The sequence below is a fragment of the Balaenoptera ricei genome, chromosome 12, assembly GCF_028023285.1.
Source record: "Balaenoptera ricei isolate mBalRic1 chromosome 12, mBalRic1.hap2, whole genome shotgun sequence".
Taxonomy (NCBI): Eukaryota; Metazoa; Chordata; class Mammalia; order Artiodactyla; family Balaenopteridae; genus Balaenoptera; species Balaenoptera ricei.
The window spans coordinates 14,675,312-14,698,982 of NC_082650.1; the positions used below are offsets into that span (position 1 = coordinate 14,675,312).

At 38.2% G+C, this 23,671-nt stretch overlaps 1 protein-coding gene across 2 annotated transcripts in view; it reads right to left on the reverse strand.

Moving 5' to 3' along the window:
* ESR1 (estrogen receptor 1) overlaps positions 1–23,671 on the reverse strand; it is a 263,766-nt gene that overhangs the window by 157,974 nt on the left and 82,121 nt on the right. For both annotated transcript variants that reach the window (XM_059940977.1, XM_059940976.1), the window contains exon 4: positions 173–508. In XM_059940977.1, the coding sequence (XP_059796960.1) occupies positions 173–508 (336 nt within the window). The remainder of the gene's footprint in view (positions 1–172; positions 509–23,671) is intronic.

Consider the following 23,671-nt stretch of genomic DNA (forward strand, 5'->3'; position numbering starts at 1 on the left):
TTCCAGGAGAATTACAGTATATGGATACTGAAAAATTTTAACCAATTCTGATGTAACCTTGAAACCAATTAGATAACAAACTATTGTTTCCCACTGTTTCTCCCATGATACCGCAGCCAGTTCATGAATAGTTAATGGCTCTGAAAAAAACAGTCGAGCTTAGTGTTCTTACCTGGCACTCTCTTTGCCCAGTTGATCATGTGGACCAGCTCCCTGTCTGCAAGGCTGGTCAGCAAGCCCATCATTGAAGCCTCACTGAAGGGTCTGGTAGGATCGTACTCGGAATAGATTATGGGGGGCTCAGCCTCCAACAAGGCACTGATCATCTGATCGGCTGTCAGGGACAAGACGGGGCTGTTCTTCTTAGTGTGTTTAATCAAGAGTGGGCTTGGCCAAAGGTTGGCAGATCTCCTGTCTCCAGAGGGCTCCGCTTCGTTCCTGCCCTCCCCATCATCTCTCTGGCGCTTGTGCTTCAACATTCTCCCTCCTCTGCGGTCTTTCCGTATCCCTGAGAACACAGGGGAAAAAAAACCAGTTTATTCTTTTTCTCATATAAACTTTCACACTAAAACCATCTTCAATGCTAACAGCTCTTTATTTTATTTGAGGAAAGAGTTTGGGGCACAGTTGTGCTGGTAAGTGTTTAACAACCAGCTGTCCACGAGAAAAAAAAAAAAAAGGCTTTGATTTGTAGCATTCACCAGTTTCCATGGTGTAACTACTCCCATTTCCATGGCAAATTTCAAGCTAGTTGTCTGAGATTAAGCAGCATACAAAACTCCTGAAAAGTTAACAGTAAGCTTTTGTGAGCCAGTACAAGCTGGTCTAACAAACCGTTGGTGTGTGTGTGTGTGTGTGTGTGTGTGTGTGTGTGTGTGTAAGAGCTGCTATAAAAAGGACATGATAATAATTATTCTTGAAATATGGCTTATATCAAAGATTGCTTCTGCTATGAATATTCTTTCAACAGTAAATTTAAAAGGCATCTTTAAAAAAGCATTTAATAAACATCCATATCATCCAACTACACCTCTTAATGAAGGACACTAAAGAGGAATGATTTATCCAAAACATATCTGACAGCCTCTGGATCCTACAGGTGTTCAGTCAGTCTTTCATTGCTACTAAGCTGTACCTCACCACCTGAGGAATTGACCCACAACCCTCAACTTGTTTACTTGCTTCTAAGATTGACACAAATGTATTTCTATTTTCCTGATATAAAAGTTTTTAAATAGTTGAAAATAGTTTCCCCCCAAAGATTTACCAGCTGTGGTTCCCACTAACTAAATTATAGGGGGGAGGGAGACTCCACTCTCTTTTGCAGAGACTCTGAGGTTTGGCTCAGCATCTTAACCTGGAAAAGGCCAGGCTGTGGTGCTGAAATGTATCAGCAGAAACAAATATTTTAAAGGACAAAAATGATCACTAGCTTCCATATTTTCAAAAACTGTAATCTTTCCAAAATACGGCAGATAGCAGCAGTTCTTAGATTTATATAAAAGAAATAATCATTTTGGTAGAAAGTTAATACAATTATTTTTAATATTAAAGATATGAGAAGTCAACATTCTTTACAACATATCACCTGTTCTCTTACTCGAAATGAATAACTAATGTCAGAACTTTGTTCTATTTTGTTCTAATTTGTCAAGGCGTTTGAACAAATGTGCGGTGGTGAATTTTTTATGTATAGCTTTTATTCTTGTAGGTCTAGATTAGATATGTTAGATGATACTAAAAATATAATGAAGCCACAACCCTTCCTATTTGTTCAGTATTAAAATAAGCATTTCCCAGAACTCTTGGAATAAGTAACAATTGTAAAGATTATTAACACTAACATGCACTGAGCACTCACCATGTGCTTAAGCACTTTAACATATACTTTACATGTGAGCATTTCACAACTAATTTAGTCCTCACAATAATCTTGTAAGGTAAATACTATAAAACTGCTGCTTTAGAAAGATTAATGAACTTGTCCAAGACCATTCTCTATTAAGTATGATGCAAGATCCGAGCCCTGAAATGAAGTTAGGTTTTTTTTTTTTTTTCCAGTTAACAGAGTTTTAAAACTGTATCCAACAAAGTGGACAAATTTAAGGACACCTAGAAGTAAAATAGTAAAGAAGTAAAATGAGAAGAATCGTTGTATCTGACCAGTCTCTGTCCGTAGTCAGACATTTCAACTCTTCCGTTGCTACATGTGCTAACGAGAGTATGATATCTGAACTGAGGAAGGTGATGCTCACAGCCTATTCTCAGCTCATCAGAGCACGCCTGGAGTATCACACTCAGTGCTGGATGCTGCAGAGACAAGCAAAACAAATCTATTCAGAGCAACTAGGATGGTGAGGAGATGTGAAATCAGGTCGCCTGGAGAACCACTGAGGAACTGAAAGGGGTTAGCCTAGACAAAAAAAGACTTTGAGGAAACACGAGTGTCACCTTCACATGGGCTATACTATATAAAATGGCATTATGGTCTGAAGGTTTGTGTCCCCCCCTCTAAATTCATATGTTGAAATCTAATCCCCAATGTGATGGTATTCAGAGGTGGGGGCCTTTGGGAGGTCATTAGGTCATGAGGGTAGAGCCTTCATGAATGGGGTTAGTGCCCTTATAAGGAGAGGTCAGGGTGCCAGCTTGCTCTCTCCATCCTGTTAGGATATGAGAAGACAGCTGCCTACAAGCCGGGAAGCAGGCACTCATCAGACACCAGATGTGCTGTCAAGCTTGGACTTCCCAACCTCCCGAACTGTGAGAAATAAATGTTTGCTGTTTAATCTATGAAGTCTATGGTATTTCTGTTATAGCACCCCAAACTGACTAAGAGAGATGGGTTCAACTTGCCCTTTATGAGCCCAAAGGGTAAAATAGAAGAAATATGTGGAAACTATGAGTAGTTAGAGCTCATTGCAAGGAATCAGTTTGTAGGAGTCAAAGCTGACAACAAAGATAGAATCTGCTGCCGCAGGAAAGGACGTGTTAGATCACTGGAGGTTTCCAAGAATAGGCTAGATGAAGACTTTACAGAGTTGTTACCAAAGGCATTCAGTTACCCAGTATTTGCACTACGTGACCTTCAATATACTTTCCATCCTGAGATTGTAGGACTCTATGTTCTTCCATTTAGAATGTAAGACCAGTGGCCTTGGAATGAAAAACAGGAAAAGAAGATCAAAAGCAAAGAATTCCTACAGGTTCACATTTCTTAGGAAATTCTGAGGTCAGAATTTTGAGAGGATGATTCTGATTCTTATTTACCTACTTTGGGTGGGAACTAGGGTGAAAAAAATGCATTGTTCTTTAATATTAAACAGAGTATAACTCAAATACTCTTTGTCCCCCTACTCTATAACTTTATAAAGAGATAGAGAATGTGGACAGATCTTATTGGAAAGCTGCAGCATTCCAATAATATCTTTTAATATTAGATCTACATGGAAAGATAAAAGCAAGTGACTTGAATAAAGAAGAAATGGTTAAAGGTGATATTGTTTACACTAAGATGAAAGCAAGTTACCTGAGTAATCAAGTCATGACTATACACATGCATTTTACTTTTTAAAAATGAAGATGATGCTTTATGTTATAACTGTAATTTATCTTCATTTTAAAAGATTTCCAAAATAAAGACAAGTAGATAGAAGGTTAATGAAGCAAAACAAAACATAGTATTACCATCCGCTTTAAAAGTTCCCAGCAGTCATACTACAGACAATCCGATCTCCAGAAGAAGAATTTTAAACTCAATTCAGGTTCTAAGAATGACAGTTACAAAGAATTGTTTACCAAAGTATTTGTTCTTTTCGTAAAAATTTGTTCAATACTTACAATGTATATTCACAGATGATGCAGTGGGAAACAAAGATCATGTTACCCTCCATCAAGTTTTCAGCTTGGAGGGAGAAAGCCATGAATCAAAAGTTATTCTGTTATTTGTGGAATGAATGCATGAACTGCCCAAAACACTATGGAAGGGAGGAGGAGGTGCTAATCGGAGGAGACAAAGAAGGCTTCTCTAGGAGACAAAGTTACATTTTAGCCAATTCATGAGATTTCCTTTCTTGGAGCAATTTCGAAGCTGACTACTCAAATGGTTTAGGTATAGCACTACTTAGAGCAGTGAGCTGAATCACCACACCACTTTGAGTCTCAAATATTTGATGCACGTTGTGGAACACAAGACAAAAATGGCCACAGGCTTGGAATGCAGAACAATAAAACACAACCGGAGAGATGGAGGAGAGAGCTAAATATTTATAAAATCATCAAATCGTCAAATAGGGTAAGGTAGATTCAATTAGCATTAACAAATATTTTCTTAAATTTACCCCTCAATGTTCCATATTTTTCAAATGTCAAAGTCTCTATAAAATACACAAACAGAACAAAAATAGCAAGTTGTACATATTGTGTGGCCGACTGCGTGTGATAGGATCCCAGGGCACAGCTCAATGAGGAAAGCAACCATTTCTACTTGTAAGCAGTAATTGTCATATAAGTAGTGACATATCAGTGTCACTACCAGTGATAATATTGCATATTTCATAGTAGTTCAAAAATAATCAAACTGGAATTGAGTGGAACAGGTGAAAAATGGCCCAACTTCTACTATCTTAACCTAGGTTAAATGATAATTGCAGATCACAACCAATAATTACAGCCTGTGTCACTATGGAATATACAGCCAGTTCCTAATTATATACAGTGATGGGGTATAGGAGTGGCATGCATAATTGAAATCCAAAGATAAATTTAAAAACTCATTCTATGCTCCCTACCAAGAATTTTTCCAGACAACATCGATTGATAAGTATTTTACTTAAGCTCAATTTCCTTTGTCTAAATTATTTTAACTATTTTGGTATCTTAACAAAAGTTCACAAAGCAGGGGGGAAAAAAACCAATTAGCTTAGATCATGCAAATATTAAACAGGCAGCCTCTTGAGAGTCAAGACGTTTATTTGTAACAAGTAGGACTTTGGCTTCTAACGCTATATAAACAAGATGTACTGTCATTCAGTACCCCAAAATGTCATTTCCCAGAATGGTTGAGCACAATATTTAGCAGCGCAATTCAGATGTCATGTAACGGATATGCTAGTGCACAAACGTTATTAGCTCTCAAGTTGTGTCACTGATTAGACAAGAGTTGTATCACAGCAAATTTCTCTACATTCCTTTAAAAATTTCATAAGCTTACAATAATTCAGTGATTACCCTCAGGCTTGAGAAACAAACTCTCTCTCATCAAGCAAGCCCACCACACATGTGAAGTGCCACCACTTTGAATTTTATGACCTTGGGTTAAGCCTTCTCTAATACCCTGTTGCACTGTTGCAAGGAGTTAGAAGCGGAGTATAGAACCTCTGCTTAGTAATACTCAATGTAATTTGAGTGATTCTAATCCACTAGGAAGTGTTAATTTCAGGGAATTTATTAAACCAATAAGCACAGACCACTGGAATGAGAATGAAAGGGAGAGAGATGATGCCCAGGGCACTCTCTAAGATCCCTCAGGAATCTCTCTAAGGCTGCCTGGGCTTGGGGAGGTTCGCGGTAAGGCAGGCTAGGGGCTGAGCCCTGGCAGGGAGAAAGGGGCTGGGGACATATCCACCGCTTAAACAATTATGTCCTGGCCCTAAAATAAAAAGATCTGTCCTAATGCATCAAACTAGGAGTTTTGAAAGACTGCTTCTAACACTTGAGTTTATTTAATCATCCTTTTTTTAAAATTCTTTAAACTCTTTGGCTTGGCCATTATATCTTAGGAAAAATGAATATGCTATCTGAATATTCATTAATTAATAGAATTCATTGGCTTATTTGCTTCTAATGCATTCTGCTTTTTAAATTTTCTTTTTCTGAAATGATCTTTTTTCTTCTTAGTACCCTTTGCCTCTACAAAAAGCTACAATAACTTCAGTAAAGTTATTTCTCCAATTTCCCAAGACTACTTTAATGTATTATTAAATATTTCAAACATTTGCATAATCACCTTTCTTTTGTTTCCCAATAATTCCACATTATTCATGAGGTATTAAAAACCCAGGCAGAGAAATACACTAAAAGCTTTTTAATTCACCATGTTGAAGAAAACAGGAGTGCTGATTAGTTAAGAATTAAATAAAGATAAGAACTAATGAAACTTGCACCAGGGAAACTTCCCTGCATCAATTCTAATGCTTTCCCTTCAAATACTAGAAATGAATCTTGTAAGGTAGGCACTGGTATAGTCCCCATTTAACAGAAAAAAAGAAGTTTAGAATAACTATCATGCCCAAGGTCACACCAAGAGCAGCACAGAGATTTCAACCCAGGTGAATTATGTAATTATAGATTATTATTAATATTATCATAGCCTCTAAGTGGATCATTGATGATGGTACATCAATGATCCACTTTGAGGTGATGAATTATCCAGCTCATTTAAAGCTACTTAATGCTCTTTCCCTCCCTCCTTTCACATCCAACAAATCACCCCAACCTGTATTTACTCACATATCTCTTCCTTTACTCCCTTTCACTCTATCTTCACTGCCACCATCCTGGTTCACACTCTTCTCCCTTTTTGCCTAGAGTGATGCAGCAGCTACTAATTTGTCTCCCTGCCTACCTTCAATCTTCCTTCCAATCAAATCAACTGGCAATTGAATAATCTCCATTACACACCTAATTTATCCTGTTATGTATTGCCCATCTAAAGCTCTCAAAGACCTCCTTAGCTACAGCAGTTGTTTAACTGTGCTCTGAAGACTCTTGGCAATTCTAATCAGTAGGGGTACAATCGGGGCTTCTGGTTGACCCGTTCCCTCCATTTGTCTAAAGCAGCTGTGTATGTATGTATGTATGTGTATATATATATATATATATATATATATATATATATATATATATATACACATACATAAATACATACAGTACTGGGATTAGGGAAATAACTTATTTTTAAAAGAGTTTACTGGTTGTATTTTAAATTTAAAAAGCCACTAACCTACTGAATAAAATCCAACACTACACTGACTCATGAATTTCCACAAATAATCCCAAAGTATTTTTCAAATCTATCTTTACAAATCCCCTCCACAAACCTTTACTTTTTTATGAAACAGGGTTGGCCTTGCCACTTTTTACAATACTTTCCAACATCACCACCTTGTACAATTTCCACTCCTCTTATATTGGCCACCAAATCCCAAGTAAAATCTCATTTCCTCCATAGTCAATCTTGGACCCCGCTCCAGTCTAGTGGCTCTACCTCCTTCATTCTTGTAGCTTTTCTTTCATCTTTTTCTTTTCTTGTGTCATTCATCGGATAACCATCATGTACTAATTTCTGTGTTTAATTACACCTGAGTTCCCCCTCCCTGGCTATGGCCTCGAATTTCTCTCCAGGCAGGAAGTCGGAGCAACAGTAGGGCTCACCTCATTTATTTTCCCTTTCTCAAGAAACACTGCCCCACGCCGCCTGATATCCAAGGTTTAAAAACAGTTGTTTCATATATTATATCCATTTTTTAAAGATACTTCTGTTGGGAGGCAATAAGGTTAGAACTGGAAAGCAAAATAGATCTGCTATTATACTTGGAAGCATCATTATCTCCCTGTCAATAACTGATTACTTAAGTAAGCAGAAAATCAATATGAATGGAATTGATCTCAAAAATACTATCAATCAACTTGATCTAATTGATATTTATAGAAGACTCCATCAAATAACAGATGAATACACATTATTCTCGAGCTCCAATGGAACATTCACCGAGACAGACCACATTCTGGGCCATAAAAAGACCTTAATTGTTATAACTTTATCAACTAGAGTACAGTGTTTGTGTATAGAGCCTTTTGCCTTTAAAGGTTATAAGAATTGTGAAACCACTCTTAGGTATATTGGAATTAAATAATTAAGTAAATGAATGGCACATAATGGGAGCCAGGTTTCACACTGTTACAGAAAGAAGTGACTTGTAAGTAAGACAAGACTAGAATGAGCCATGCTGTAATGGTAAGAGTTGGAGACATCAGTGTGTATTCATGCTTAGCTTAAGACAGATACAGATGTTAAGCTGTATAAAAATATATAAATAAAAATATTTATAAATAGGTGTATATACATGGGCTAGTACAAACACATATATCTCCTTGCACTGTCAGCTTAGAGGTCCTAGAAGTAACAATACCCCAGGAACAGCAAGTACATCTACTGCTCAGATCTTGGTTTCCAATAAGAGAACCATGACTCCACGGAAAAATGGCTGATTCTAGGACTGGGGAAGGAAATATACAAGATGAGTCTGAACCATCTTGTAGTGACAGAACTAAAAGGAAGAACGTGCTCAAAAAAAAAAAAAAATTGCTCAATGATGTGTATGTCAAAAGAATACAGGAGCCAACTCATAAAGCTCCCAGTGCCAAAGCTGGAACAACATGAGCAGCAAAATAAATAAGAATTGGATTATACCCCAAAACATAAATATCCATGAGTCTATCCTGATATAAATAAATGACTGAATAAATAAATTAACTGAGAATAGACAACTCCAACTAATTTATGTAAGTACTCCAGCCTTAAGGCATAACCCCCCATTCCTTAAGTATGAGCTGCACATAAGCACTTCCTTCCAAAGCTAACTGTGTGAAAAAGGAGAAGAAAAGAATAACCTTACAGTACAGAAACCTGACAAATCCTGCCTCAAGTAAGGTGGTCAAGGTCAACATCAACAGTGATAAGTCATATTGTTTGATTATATGTACCCTTGATATGATGTGATGACAAAGACACTTTACATTTCTGGTCTCCCTCCGAAAACTCTTTAACCCCAGTCTAACCATGAGAAAAACATCAGACAAATCCAAATTGAGAGACGTTCCACCAAATATCTACCAGTAATCCTCAAAACTGGCAAGGTCATCAAAAACAAAGAAAGCCTCAGAAACTGTCACAATCAAGGGGAGCCTAAGACAACATGAATACTTAATATAATATATCCTGATGGGATCCCGGAACAGATGAAAAGTATTGGGTAATAGCTTAGGAAATCTGAACAATAAGTGACTTCAGTTAATGATAAAATATCAATATTGGTTCATTCATGGTGATGAAAGTACCATATAGTAGTATGAGATGTTACCCACAGAGGAAACTGGGTGTGGGGCATCCGAGAACTCTCTGTACTATCCTGGCAATAGTTCTGTAAATGTAAAACTGATCTAAAATGAAAAGTTTAGTTCTTAAAAGTCAAGGGCAAAGCACTGAGCAAGAAGTGCTTTTATATAATATGAAAATTAATTTTATACTGTTTCTTGATTGTTTGGAATAACTAGTCACTGCCATTCAGGCCGCTATGTTGAAGGAGAACAGCTGAGTCATCCTACCCAAGAGCTTACGTCAAAGTATAATTCTACATTCATGATTGCATTGTGTATGGAGAAGACCATGGAGTTGGTCAAGAGGAAAATTTACGGCTGTCAGAAACACCGACCTATAAATTGAAACTACAAAGATTATATCTTTGCTGCTTAAAAAGTTTTCAGGATGTAGAATAAGCTTTGTAACTGGGCACATAAATTTAACCCTGTTGTAGCTTTTTATCTTTTCCTAAAATATACAGAGAGAGGGAGACGGAGAGAGAGAGAGAGAGAAAGAGAGTGTTAGTTATGGCCAGTGTTTAACACAAGTTAAAATTATAAGTGTCTCCTATTAAAGACATACAACAATCACAACAAAATATCAAAGACTACTCAATTACAAACCATATGAAGGCAGAGATTACATCTGTCTTGTTTACCATTAGACATAATTACCTACTAGACTTCAATAGATATGTCGGTGGAATACATAAATGAGTCGGTAGGACCTAGAATCATATTGAATATATTAATAACACAAGTTTGATATATTAAAACATCTTGGAATTCCAGTTGTTGGAATTTTATTATAGCAGTGTTTGAAATCGGTCTTTCTGGTAAGGCAAGTCACTTTATGTGATCAATTTAAGTAACAAAAGTCTTAAATAAATTGCTAAATAGAAGAAGTAAGTTAGGATCAGTCTTTCCACATTCAATCTCCTGATCCAGCTATGTAACCTAAGAACCCTGTGGTCTAATTTTATGACTTGATTCCTCTGTCCCCTCCCCATATTGTTAAGTTTTGTTTCCATTATCTTATATAACTTTGGAATAAATCTGTTAGTAGTGGGGAGAAGGTCGTGTACATGACCCAGACAAGATTGGTTAATTCAGTTTTCCTTGAAAGTATTTAATTACTAACTTTTCCACCAGGCTAGTGTCACCACCACCAGTTAACCTCAATTGTCCCAAGTGCTGTATACCAACTAACTTGGTCCCTCTCCTCCAGCCCAGTGGCCTATCTATCAACCTCTCAATAGACTGCAGTATTCATGAGGAGCCATAATATCCCATGGTGTCATCTGCCAGCACCCAAATTCAAATAAACCGGCAAGTTCTCTTAACACTAGGCTCCTTTGGGGTGATTAACCATGGTGAGTTAATTGTCCTTGATGAGTAAACTTGTGTACAGATGAGCAGTGTTTCCTCCTATGGATGCAAAGAGCACATTTCCCCCCTTTCCTCCTAAACTAGGACTCCAGTGGTACCTGCTCTAATTATTCCATTGGCATAAGAGTAACCAGAGCCCCCCATGGTGGCCAATCATGCTACCCCAGCCCAGTCTTCATGCTTCTTCCCAGGCCCCAGAGCTAGGTTCCTATCTGCAGTGACAGTAAGAACTCAGCAATGATGGAAGGGAGCAGCTGAAGTTCTATGACAGAAGAAAGCTTAATTAATATGCTGTCAGCTCTGCCTGGTCATGCCTGTTCCATCGTAGAGTGTGTGCCCAGAAGTTTACAACAACCCACGTTTCTGCCCTGTTGAGCTGGCGTCGTCTGCCAGAAAAGCACTTGACAAACACCAACTGCAGAAGTACACAGTGATTCTTCTCTGCAGTTAGCATGTATTTATGTTTACAATCTGGAAAACAAAACCCATATATGTTATTGTTTTTAAAAGGAATTCTGCAAGCAAGTGCGGAGAGAGTATTCATCTCTCTCTTCACCAAATCGTATTGGAAAACCATAATTTGCTTTGATAATATTTGATAATTTATCCAGTTTACTTTGATGAAATTTTATTTCAAAATGGTTTGCATTGTTCCTGTTCTGACTTGTTGCTGTACTGCTTTACAAATGTCCCTTTTGGAAGCTGAAGCAACCAAAGAGGTAGCCTTCGTATAGGAATGCACTGTTTTGGAATTTTCCCAAAAGTCTAGACAGGGAGTGCCAAGAAAGGGAAATCAATCACAGGTTACCACACCTTTAATTGCATGTCAAATCATGCTGCCTTATCCCAGCAACAAAACCAAGTGTCCAGGTCCAAATCAAGTGTGGAGTAAGTCACGATCCCATGTGGTCTCGATGACATCCGTTTTGACTTAAAAGCATAATGTTCACTCATAAAACTACTGTGCATTTTAATAAAAATTCGGCTAATAAACCCTTGTTTCTAGAGGCAGCTGTGGCAGGCTGTTCTATAAGAATCTGATTTATTAATAACAAAATTTATGGGGTGAGGAGAAAAGCAATACATATTTTTCTTGCCTGGCTTCATTTCCCTGTAATTTCTTAGTGATGAGTCTCCTGCTGTCAGGCATTCTGTAGCCAAGAGGAATAAATAAGACACCAAGGTTTAGCCTGTGAAGTTCTCACTTTTCTCCCATTTCTTAGCAGTTCTGCTACTCAGACCTGCAGTTTTCCTTCTCCAACTTATAAAAGAAACAGTTTGTCTCCCCACCTCCCCATGGGTCTCTTCTCTGTCTCATGCTGATTGGTGCAGCGTTGGATACAAATGAAGTCCCCGTTGTCTTTAATTTGGTCATGGATGAGCCTTCCCAGCCTCGCTTGAGTCACCAACACCCAATTACATTCTCTTGGACAAGAAGTGCCTGCCAGTGGGACAGTCATCTTACAACAATCCTACAACTGGATCAACAAACTAGTTCACCCTTGCTGGTGATTTAACAAATCCTCAAGTGGGTGAATGTCATATTTCTTGAGGCTTAAAAGGGTCTATTCCTTTCTATAGACTCTCATTTGTGAACTCTGTCACCTTAAATCTATTAGAAATCTTTCATACACCCTACAGCTCAGTGCTGGGCAAATTAGGGGCTCGATAAATATATGTAAAATGATGAATTTATTACTTGACCTGATAGCTAACAGAAGTCACTGGGCTCCTTTCCTAAAATGTTGACTTGAACAAGTACTAATAATAGAGGAGGAGGAAACAGAATTATCAAGAGCCTTAAGGATCACAAAATTCTACCACCCGTATTAATAGAGAGCTCAGCAAAAGGAAATATCTCATTCTTACCACTGATACAGCAGGAGCAATTCTTTGTCACCATACTTATGCCAAAGGAGCCCCCTATTGCCCCAAGCCAGAAAGTTTCTCTCTCTGAAACATGCCAAGAGTTGAAAGTTTCTTAATGATAAGGACTGTGCCTAGTTCTTTGTATTTCTCGCTAGATTTAACTCTGTACCTTGTAAATAAATTAGCTTTCCTAGGTCATGATCAATGAATGTTTCATGTATTGACTAGAACCAGCGCCTTTCAAAGAAGGCAACATTCCACTGAGGGTAGAAGTATCATCTCAGGGCCAGGCTCTCCTCTATAAAGTCTCCATTTTCCTCTTCTTTGACTATATTTCAGTGTTAGCGACTCCTCATTCAATCCAAGCAAAGTAACAGATTTATCATACTGTAATTTATTCCTGAATATCAAATATCTTGCCCCATCTGATTTGAACTCCATTATTCACTCTCACAAGTTCTTATCCACTTTTCAGAAAAATTAATGCATCTCGATGCAGGAAGCGTGTCCACATCTGTTTGCCTCACCAAATACCAACCGGATCCTTTGTTTACAATTGCCAGAGCTGAAATTCTATTGAAAATATCTTAAACAAGCATGTTTATTAAATGTCAAATACTAAATATATGCTGCTCCAGAATACTTGTTCTTCAGTGGGAAGATACCTAGCAACCTGACATAACTACTGGTCTCCTATAAAACTAGATTTCCACTGCTAAGGATGCAGGAAGAGAGAGAGAAAAAAAAGAAAGAAGTCCTCAGTCTGAATGCAAAAGCTGATGTCAGTAGTTAGGGTAGCAGAATATATTCCAAAATAAGCTGGCCGGAACACTCTTAAACTCAAATAAGATGCAAACTTAAAAAAAAATCTGTAAAAACAGCTCAAGACTTGGATAACACATCAATCATAATAACAGTCCAATCATAAGTCGAACTTACAGAATCTTTGAATTCTTTGAAGTCCTAATACTTTGTGAAGATAATTAGGTGGTTCCCTGGCCTCATACGTATTGCACCTGTGTCCATTTCTAAAAGCCAGTCATTTTGCCCATGTTTAGTGCAAATCAGAAGTTATGATAAAGGATAAAGAGTTGAGCATCAAAATGAAGATTGTAGCCCAAATGAAAAAAGAAATACTCCTATTGCTGCCATTTCAGAGAAAAGTTCTTAGACTTTACTCATAGCTCATGAAATTATAGATATATAATTAGGATATGTTCCAAAGGGAGATGTAGGTGGAAAATTAATTGCAGATTCCAGCTTTCTTAGTAAGGAAAGGGCTTCCCCAGAAGCATACTGTCCCTTCTGGAGAGAACACAGGGGTACTTCTGCCCTTTCTCACGAGGGCTGGTGCCACAGCCCCATATATAATCGGCTTCATCAAATTCTTTGATTCTTGACAATTGGTAAGTGTATATCTCTTTTAAGCTTACTATATTTTTGGAAATGGTTATGGCATATAAAGTATATTTTTATTGTGATTCTGGGATGTCCAGTAAACAATCTGAAATTATCCTGTTTAAACTGGCAGGGCTTTGATTCAATTAAGAAAGAAGTTATTAGAATTGAACACATGGATTTTAGGTTTATTCATAGGGATACCTCAGTGTCTAGGGCCTCCAGCCTTCCAGGAAAAGCCTGTGTAGTCATTAAGTTAGTGATGACTGTCTGAATGGTCTGACTAGGGAAAGGGTAGAAGAAATTGTTTCAAGCCACGTGATAGACTTGTTTTGTAACTGAATAGGAAATATTTTAAAAACTAGAAAGAATATTTAGTTGAGATTTGATCAGATGGGCTATTCCATCTAATATGTTCTTTAGAGCTGATACCAAGGTTTTAGCTGGTAGAGGAAGTAAAAGCGAGTTTAGCTACTCATGGAGTACATTTATGCAATAATGATAATAAAATGGTTTTATCTAGGCTGAAGTTCACCTATCCTGAATTCAAATCAGAAGCGTCCATTTCTTGGAAGGACGAGAATTATCATTATGGAGGCGATTATACTATGTTCTGTGGAGGGTGCTTTACATATCACTTCATTGAAACATCTGAGATATTAACCCCAATTTTATAAATGAAAGGGCCTGTAGAGGTAACGATGGCTTAACCCAAAGGCACACAATTAGGAACTGACAAAAAATTAGAACTCAAGACTGCTAATCTCAATGTCCATACCCTTTTACTCGCTATACCATCCCCAATACTACTATGATTTGTCAAATGTCATGACGATTTGCCTTATTGGCTGTTGACTCAGTGCACAGGATATGCAGATTCTCATTATCATTTCTTGATATTATATTTATTATGAGTTATTTTACTTTGGCTTCATTGCACATTATGCAGTAACATGAATATGCTAGCAAATTCTTTCACAGTACATGATGATTTTTTAACTCATTCAGAAGTTACACATCCAATATGATTAAGCAGGACAGAGAGTTAGTTTCAATCAATAAGCAGATGGGTTTTAAATACGGCAATGTACAGATGATGAAGTCAAAAGAAGGCTGAAGGTATTTTAATAAAAAAGTAGACACAAGTACAAAGGATAATCTGAGAAGCTCAAAGAAATTGTGAGCCCTGAATTGCAGAGAATGGAGCAAAGTAAAAAGTTCCTTACAGTAGACAGAAAAAAGAGAGAAAATTGGCTTGCTGAAAATGATGAGGGAATTGGAGACAGGGATAAGGAAATGACAGTTATTTTTCCCATGATTTTAAGGTGAAGGAATAGAACACAGAGCTCCTGAAACTAAAGATTTTATTTTTCAGAGAGAAGGCACATAAAGCCCACATGCAGCGGAGGAAAGAAAAATTTAAGTTTTGATGAAATATCCTGAATGGAAACAGGAAGAATAATGGTGGACAGGGGGTTTCTAAAGATGCTACTTTGAAAATTACAAGATTATCACAATAATTCCTTTTTAAAAGGAATCATTTTTGAACTACGGGCCTGATTGTTAAAAGAATTCTCTGGTAATTTTAGTGATGCTTATAATTTTTAGCTCAGTATGTGAAAAGAAGATCTAATATACATTATTCTTCTTCATAATATTACGATTTTACAAAATCTGAAATATCACACTGGGACGCAGCCTTCTTTGGGAGGACAAAATTAAAACTGAAGATATATGGACTAAAATGGGAAAAAAAGATCACTTTGGTTACCAGGTCCTATCAGAATAAGTTTCTCATAGGTATTCTAAGAGAATAAACTTCTTCGAGTTACTATCTGTATATTATCAGCTATTCATTACAATTATCAAATACAATAACCAGCTCATCTGCCAAAGATATGAGTTAAACTGCCTTTTTAATAATTCTTCTTTGTACCAGCAAATGTCATTATTTGAAATAGGGTGAAACTTAACAGAATGAACTTGTTAAAAATAAAGCAAATGCATCTACGAGATCTTAATTATAATTACATAGTCATTTGTGATCATTTCCAATAGTTCTTGGCAAAGACAAATGAGCCTAATGAGTTCCATTAATGGACTGATGTGTTCTGTTTACGTGCAAGGAAGGGACTTAATAAAAGTGTCCGAAATAGCAGGAAGGCATACAAAGTGACAAACGAGGTACGGGTGAAAATCTACACAATGGTGTAAGTGGAAGCATCGTGTCAAGAAAGGGATTTCAAGTAATTTGAGAAAGTGATTCTCACCAAAAGTCAGTAAAGACTCAGCTGGTAAAATGGCTACTTTTAGCTTTTTGCTTTTTAATAAATGAAAATGGTATTAAGGTTGACATTCTCCCACTCCTAATGTTCCTGTTATCATAAGAATCTGTAGGACTGGCCTAGTAGGATGTTTATACTGATGTATTGTTACAGCGTGAGATCTGTCCCTCCCTGGATTTCACAAATGTCATGGTGCAAGGCGATGACTGGCACCATATTTTCGTTTGGTGGGATTAGAAACCTTGGGACTATTTTCACCAGCTGTTCACCTCTTCCATAAAGCAATATAGATTTCAGAGAGGATAACCTCTATGATTAAATTATTTTTAAATGACACACACAACAAAAAATAAGTTAGGGATTAAGTGAGATGCTGCTAGAAACACTCTAACAAGGGAGATAAGTTAAACAAAGATAGGCTAAGCAAATCATATAAAATCAAACCAGTCCTTCACTTAAGTTAACTAAAACTTATTTCAACTGAATCTAAAAATGAAGGGATTCATAAACTACGTTCCAAATGTAATGTAAGATACAGTATCTACCAGTCACACCAAATGCTTTGGGGTTTCTCTTGTATCGTACCCTCTCTCCTTCACTTCTCCAATTTGATGTTTTCCAGTTGTTAACACAGCTCAATAGACTTCTCTGTGGTGATGGAAATGCTCTACAGCTGGGTTGGACAATACGGTAGCCACTAGCCATTCTGGATACTAGTGGCTACTGGGTACTTGAATGTGGCTGGTGCAACTGAGGAGTTGTATTTATAATATTATTTCATTTTAACTCATTTGAGTTTAAATGGCCACAAGTGGCTAGTGGGTACCTATTGGGCCATACACTAGACAAATGTGCAAAAACTAAGTAATATCTGAGGATGCTGAACAGGGCTCGAGAAGAACGAATAGCATGTGTTAGAATCACCTGGGGAGTTTTGAAAACAATTCTGGGAACCTCCCTCAGAGAGTCTAACCTAATTGGTTTGGGAAGAGGCAATGGAAACAGGATTGCTATCTCTAAATCAGAGCAATAAATAAGCTTAAGTAAGAAGATGCTCCCAGGACTAGAATTTCTGGCACTGGATTCATTTTACATCACTTATGGAGGCAGCTGTGAGGGAGGCCCTTCCGGAGTCAGAGCAGGTTACAAAGTGAGATGATACATTTTGAAGCCTCTGATTGATTTTCAGAGATTGTTAGAGGGAGCTATAAAGATACAGGAAAATGAAACATCAGAAAGATACAGACATGGGAAGAAACAGGAAAATTCACTGAGCGTAAAAGAGCTATGAAACTTTTAACAAGTGAACTGGCTAATAGAGTTATTGAAAGAACTGTAAAGACAATCTTTCAGTAACTATACTACCCTCGTTACTACTTTATCAAAATATCTGAGTTAAGGATATTTAATCACATTGGTTAGCCCCAGGGATAGCTTTGTCTATAGGTTATACTGTTGACCAGAGAGCTCTATATTTTTTTGATTACATATCTCTATTAGGAAAAAATACTTGAGCAAGCACCCCCGATAGATGTATATATTTTGCTGTACTACTGTACTAACATATTATATGACTATAACACAAGCTGAAACATAAGTTTCTAAATGAGACAAAAAAAAAAGAAAAAGAAATTATTTTCTTCCAAACCAAACATTTCCCTCTTCGCAGAAATTCCACTGAACAGTCTGCACGAGATATGTAGTGTATCCTTCAGGAACTATGTCAGAGATGAAAAGGATGTTACTGCCAATAGAACATTCTCTCCACCTAGTTTGTGCAGTCTTGATAATTGGTCACAGCGCCCCCTCTTTTGTCCTCTGTCTCCTCATTCACAGCATCTTGCAGCTGAATTTGTCTGTGGCCCACACCTACAGTTCAGTTTCTCCCAGGCCCCAAGCCAGCCACTGCGGACAAAGACAGTATGTCAGCCTTCCTACTTGTCCCTCTGGTGAAACTTGTGATTACATCAGGCTCCCAGACACAGCACAGCCTATATTCCACATCCACACCCAAGACCTGAGCAGATAAGCGTGCAGGTCACCAAACGTCCCCCACTCCTCACCTATATCACTCCCCGACGGATCCGTTGGCCAAGTTCTAGAGGTCATGCTTCTGCCCAAGGTTTTCAGAGGTGAGTCTCAGCCCTGAACTCAGTGGCAGCTGGGGAACCATTTATGGCACTTGCCCACGCATCTTCCAGCGACGCCCCCAGAGCCCTGTCCTGCTGTGGAGGACCCTGTGCCTTCCAGCCAGATACCTGACGCTGGCTTACGCCGCGACTCCGCCTGAGAGCCCTCCTGTGCCACACCCACTGAAAACAGTTCTTGGACTAACACCCACTTCCTGAAGCCCATTTAGTTTTTCTCATCCTCCACCACTGTGTCCTGGCCTGAGACACTCTAGGGTCCCTCTCCCAGCCTCAGTTGGCTCTCTTCCTTGATCGCACAACTGGCATCGAATTGGAGACACCCTAAGTTACGACATGATTCACTAAAAAAATCCACACTCCTTTACCTCACTGTGAATGGCTAGCAGATGTCCCAGGGAGTCTGTGCCAAGGCAGTGGGGCTCTTCCTCCGAGTGTCACTGCCCTGTAATGGGATAGGGCCCACGACCTTGGTGTCATTAGCACCCTGCTCTCACCAGCTGAGCTAACCCGTCTCTAAGTTCCAGTGAAAGTTTAAGGTCACAGAGATTGGCTTGCTCTTTTCCATTTTATTCATTGAAGATGGGGTGAATTACCTTGATTGCAGAAGTTGCCCAAATAAAAACATTTCAACTTCGCAACATTTCGGAACAAGGTGTGCTGCTAGTGGACGTGAAGCAGGCAGTGAGAATGAGCTGCCATGTACCAGTTATAAAATCTCTCGGAAAGAAAACCTGATGGCAGTGGGGTGCCTGGCTGAGAAAAAAGATAACTTTAAACATAAAATCATCAAACTCTTTGCCAGTGATTGCCTTAAGAAAACACATTGAAATAAAAGGATGGGGCATACGTTATTGTTTCAGAACAACTTTTTTCACAATTGTTTGGAAAGCTTTTATTGTTCCCGAAATCTCTTTGTTTCCTGTTTACCTTCAAGAGGGACTGACTCCAAAACAGTCATTGGTTATTGACATTTCAATATCATGATGCTGATGTTGAATAAACTCACTCCATGATATTTCTGAGCTTGCCAAAAACACAGTTAAGTACCAAATGGGGAATAAAATAATTACAGTTGTGAAATTTAGCAACTAACTACAATGAGAATAATGTACACAGTTGTTATAGTAAGATAGCTGGCAACCTCATTCCTAAGAGAGAGAAAGAAACATATAAAAAGAATTGCCATGAAGAAAGTTTCCTAAAAATTAAAGAAATGAAGGAGAAATATTATTCCATTAAATCTATATAAAAATATCGAAGTTTTTAAAAAATTTTATTCATAAATAATTCACCTGCATTGTTGAAAACAGAAAAGACAGAGAAGAAAAAAGTAGAAAATAAAAATCATGCATAATTCCCTTACCCAGGGCTAACTGCTACTAGCTTCTTGTTGGGTACCCTTCCAGAATCATGTATTCATTCACTTATTCACTCTCCTCTTTATTGCTCAGTATAAGCCTAAATAATTAAAATACTTAAATATTATTTATAATCTGCTCTCTTCATGATATAGTCCACATCAAGAAATATATCTTTATATATCATAATTGGTAATGTTTACAGTGTTCTTTTATGTGATATTATGATTTCTGAACCAACACCTCTGGATTGATTCTGACAATATATATCAAAAGTCATGGGAAAAGTGCATAACTTTTGACTCAGCCATTCAAGTTCTAGGAGTGAATCCTAAATAAATAATTATTGTGGTATACAAAGATTTAGCAAGAAAGCAAGAAACAATGTAAATACCAATAATTAGGAAAATAATTCAATAAATTACAGTATTCCATTTTGGAATATTAATGCAACTGCACTAATAACCTTATATTGAAGGATACTCAGCAACATGGGAAAATTTTAAATGAATAAGCAATGCAATCCTGAATTTGTAAATTTTAAAAAAATATATATGACATGTCAGAAACAGTAAGATAATGTAATTTTTTAAAAAGATATGTCTTTTAAATGTCAGTAACACGAAATAGCTAGGAGTAATTTTTTTAATATGCAAGACCTTTTGGAGAGAATTTTAAATTTTTATTAAAAGTCATTTAAAAAGACCTAAAATAAATGGAGAATTATATAATGTTAATGGGTGAGAAGACTAAGTATCATAAAGATGTCAAACCTCCCTAAACTAATTTATAAATTCAAAATAATTTCATTAAATTTGATTGTAAAAATTCTTTTGGAAGCAAAAGTAGCCATAAATAGCCAAAACAATTTTGAAAAAGAACACATTTTTTTTCAAGAAGGATTAAAAAGTCAAAGTAATTACAAAGTTATGGAAATTAAAACTGTGGTTTTATTGACAAATAGAGGAAAGAAATACCAAAGAGAGCTCAGAATCAGATTCTCTCTTAGAGAGGAACTTCATATAAAAAGGAAGTAGCTTTACAGATCAATGAAGAAATAACGTATTGTTTAATTAATAGCTCTGGGACAATTTGGTTATCCAAATGGAAAAAAAATAAAATTGTATTCCTACTTTTTGCTTTTTGGAACTTTCTGGAATTTTTTTCCAAATATTTTTGATCCACAGTTGCCTGAATCCGTGGATGTAGAACCCACGATACAAAGGGCTGACTGTATTTTATTCTTTTAATATTCTCAGTATTTTTGAAATTTATCTTGCTAGGGTTTGTTCTGCTGTTTGTTTGTTTTGTTATTTGTCCTTGTATCAGATGATTCTCTAATTTTTTTTATTGGATTTAAATCAAAGAGTCACCTAGTACTGATTTCCTTTTCCTTCCAGTGGTTAAATTTCAAAATACATTCCTTGAATATCTGACAGATGTGGATGGGCAATTTTCTGACCCATTACCACTATTAAAAGCCAGAAACCTACATCACTTTGGGAGTAAACAACACATCCATGTGAAGTGAATCAATTCCACATGTACAACATTTAATTTTGGGAAGTCCTCAAGTGAATAAATGGTGAACTGCAGCCCTGGAGCAAACGTAGGTAAGTTATTCCAAAATCAATTATTATTAAAGAAAATCCTTAAAACTTATTTTTTTAAATCTTTCATTTAGTGAATTGAAACCACATTGAGAGAGACAGAGAGAGGGAATAAAAATGTGTGAAAATATGATTTTTAAAAAAATAGAGCTAACAATATCTGCCTGCAAGAAAGAATACCTGGAAAATTCATTATGAAACCACCGTGCTACAACTAATAGTTTATAGGAAATTCCCATGTATAACAAAATGCATATTTTGAATCCTCAAGAAACAAAATAATGAACATAAAAGTATACGCTAAAGGAAAAATAAAACAGGAATTATCCACAATAAAGATGCTATACCTAGAACTTCTCAAAACAAATATCTATAAAAAGTTTCAACAACCAACAAAATAGTTCATCTTACCTGTGATACTAAATATTACCAAACTAATTCAATAATGAGGAAATCTTATTTTAACTTAATAAATTTGGAAACGGCTCTTTTTTAACTTCCTAAAACTTGCTTTTCTTTGACTTAATGTACAGTTTTATTTATTTGTTATGATAGTTGTAGTATTTGGTGTCATTACTTTTTATGCCTAAAATTGCATAATACATTTCCCACAGTTCTATGCACTAGGCAAAAAGAGAGAGGGAGAAAGATGGGGGAGGGAGAGATCATTACAGTTAGTGGTGTTACTTCAGTCATGCTTAGTGATCTGAACAACAGACTAATGTCAAGAGAATGGTTTATCTAAACATTAAGATAAACCACCTCTTCTCCTTTTCCTATTAGCATTGAACTCACCATCAATAACTAATATTTACAAGATATCACTGTGCTATGAATAAAACAAGAATATGACACTCTTTGCTTCCAGAAATTAAAAAGCTAACTGCACAGATATGAGATGAATATATTTTTAAAATACAATACTAAGTCGTTAGCTTGGCTGAACTCAATCTGGCACCTAGAAGGTGAATCCTATATCCCATTCAATTAAGTGTTCAAATAAACAAAGATATATTAAGTGTAGTGTCAGGCAGCTGGCTGGGTGCTGGTGGAACCGCACAATCAAAGGACCAGAAGCTAAGGGGCGTGGGCACTCTACCACTCGAGAGGCCAGGCTAGGGATGAGACTCAGTGACAGTACTGAGGCCAGAGCTGAGTGGTCCGGGTATCTATGGGTGACAGTAAAGTCTAGACACAATTCTAGCAATGAGAAATGAGCAGTCAGATAAATAACCTAGTAGTCAAAAATCAAAGCTTTATGCAGATGGGATCATGCCAAAGATTAGAAATGAAAATGAGGGGGGTCTGGGCAAGATGGCGGAAGAGTAAGACGCGGAGATCACCTTCCTTCCCACAGATACAGTAGAAATACATCTACACGTGGATCTGCTCCTACAGAACACCCACTGAACGCTGGCAGAAGACGTCAGACCTCCCCAAAGGCAAGAAACTCCCCACGTACTTGGGTAGGGCAAAAGAAAAAAGAAATAACAGAGACAAAAGAATAGGGATGGGACCCGCACCAGTGGGAGGGAGCTGTGAAGGAGGAAAGGTTTCCACACACTAGGAAGCCCCTTCGCGGGCGGAGACTGCGGGTGGCGGAGGGGGGAAGCTTCGGAGCCACGGAGGAGAGCGCAGCCACAGGGGTGCGGAGGGCAAAGCGGAGAGATTCCCGCACGGAGGATCGGCGCCAACCAGCACTCACCAGCCCGAGAGGCTTGTCTGCTCACCCGCCGGGGCGGGAGGGGCTGGGAGCTGAGGCTTAGGCTTCGGTCGGATCGCAGGGAGAGGACTGGGGTTGGCTGCGTGAACACAGCCTGAAGGGGTTAGTGCACCACAGCTAGCCGGGAGGGAGTCCGGGAAAAAGTCTGCAGCTGCCGAAGAGGCAAGAGACTTTTGCTTGCCTCTGTTTCGCGGCGCGCAAGGAGAGGGGATTCAGAGCGCCGCCTAAACGAGCTCCAGAGACGGGTGCGAGCCATGGCTATCAGCGTGGATCCCACAGCAACAGGGGCACAGAGGGAAAAATGGAGAGATTCCCGCACAGAGGCTCGGCGCCGAGCAGCACTCACCAGCCCGAGAGGCTTGTCTGCTGACCCGCCGGGGCGGGCGGGGCTGGGAGCTGAGGCTCGGGCTTCGGTTGAATCGCAGGGAGAGGACTGGAGTTGGCAGCGTGAACACAGCCTGAAGGGATTAGCGCACCACAGCTGGCTGGGAGGGAGTCCGGGAAAAAGTCTGCAGCTGCCGAAGAGGCAAGAGACTTTTGCTTGCCTCTTTGTTTCGCGGTGCGCGAGGAGATGGGATTCAGAGCGCCGCCTAAACGAACTCCAGAGATGGGCGTGAGCCGCGGCTATCAGCGCGGACCCCAGAGACGGGCAGGAGACGCTAAGGCTGCTGCTGCCGCCACCAAGAAGCCTGTGTGCGAGCGCAGGTCACTCTCCACACCGCCCCTCCCGGGAGCCTGTGCAGCCCGC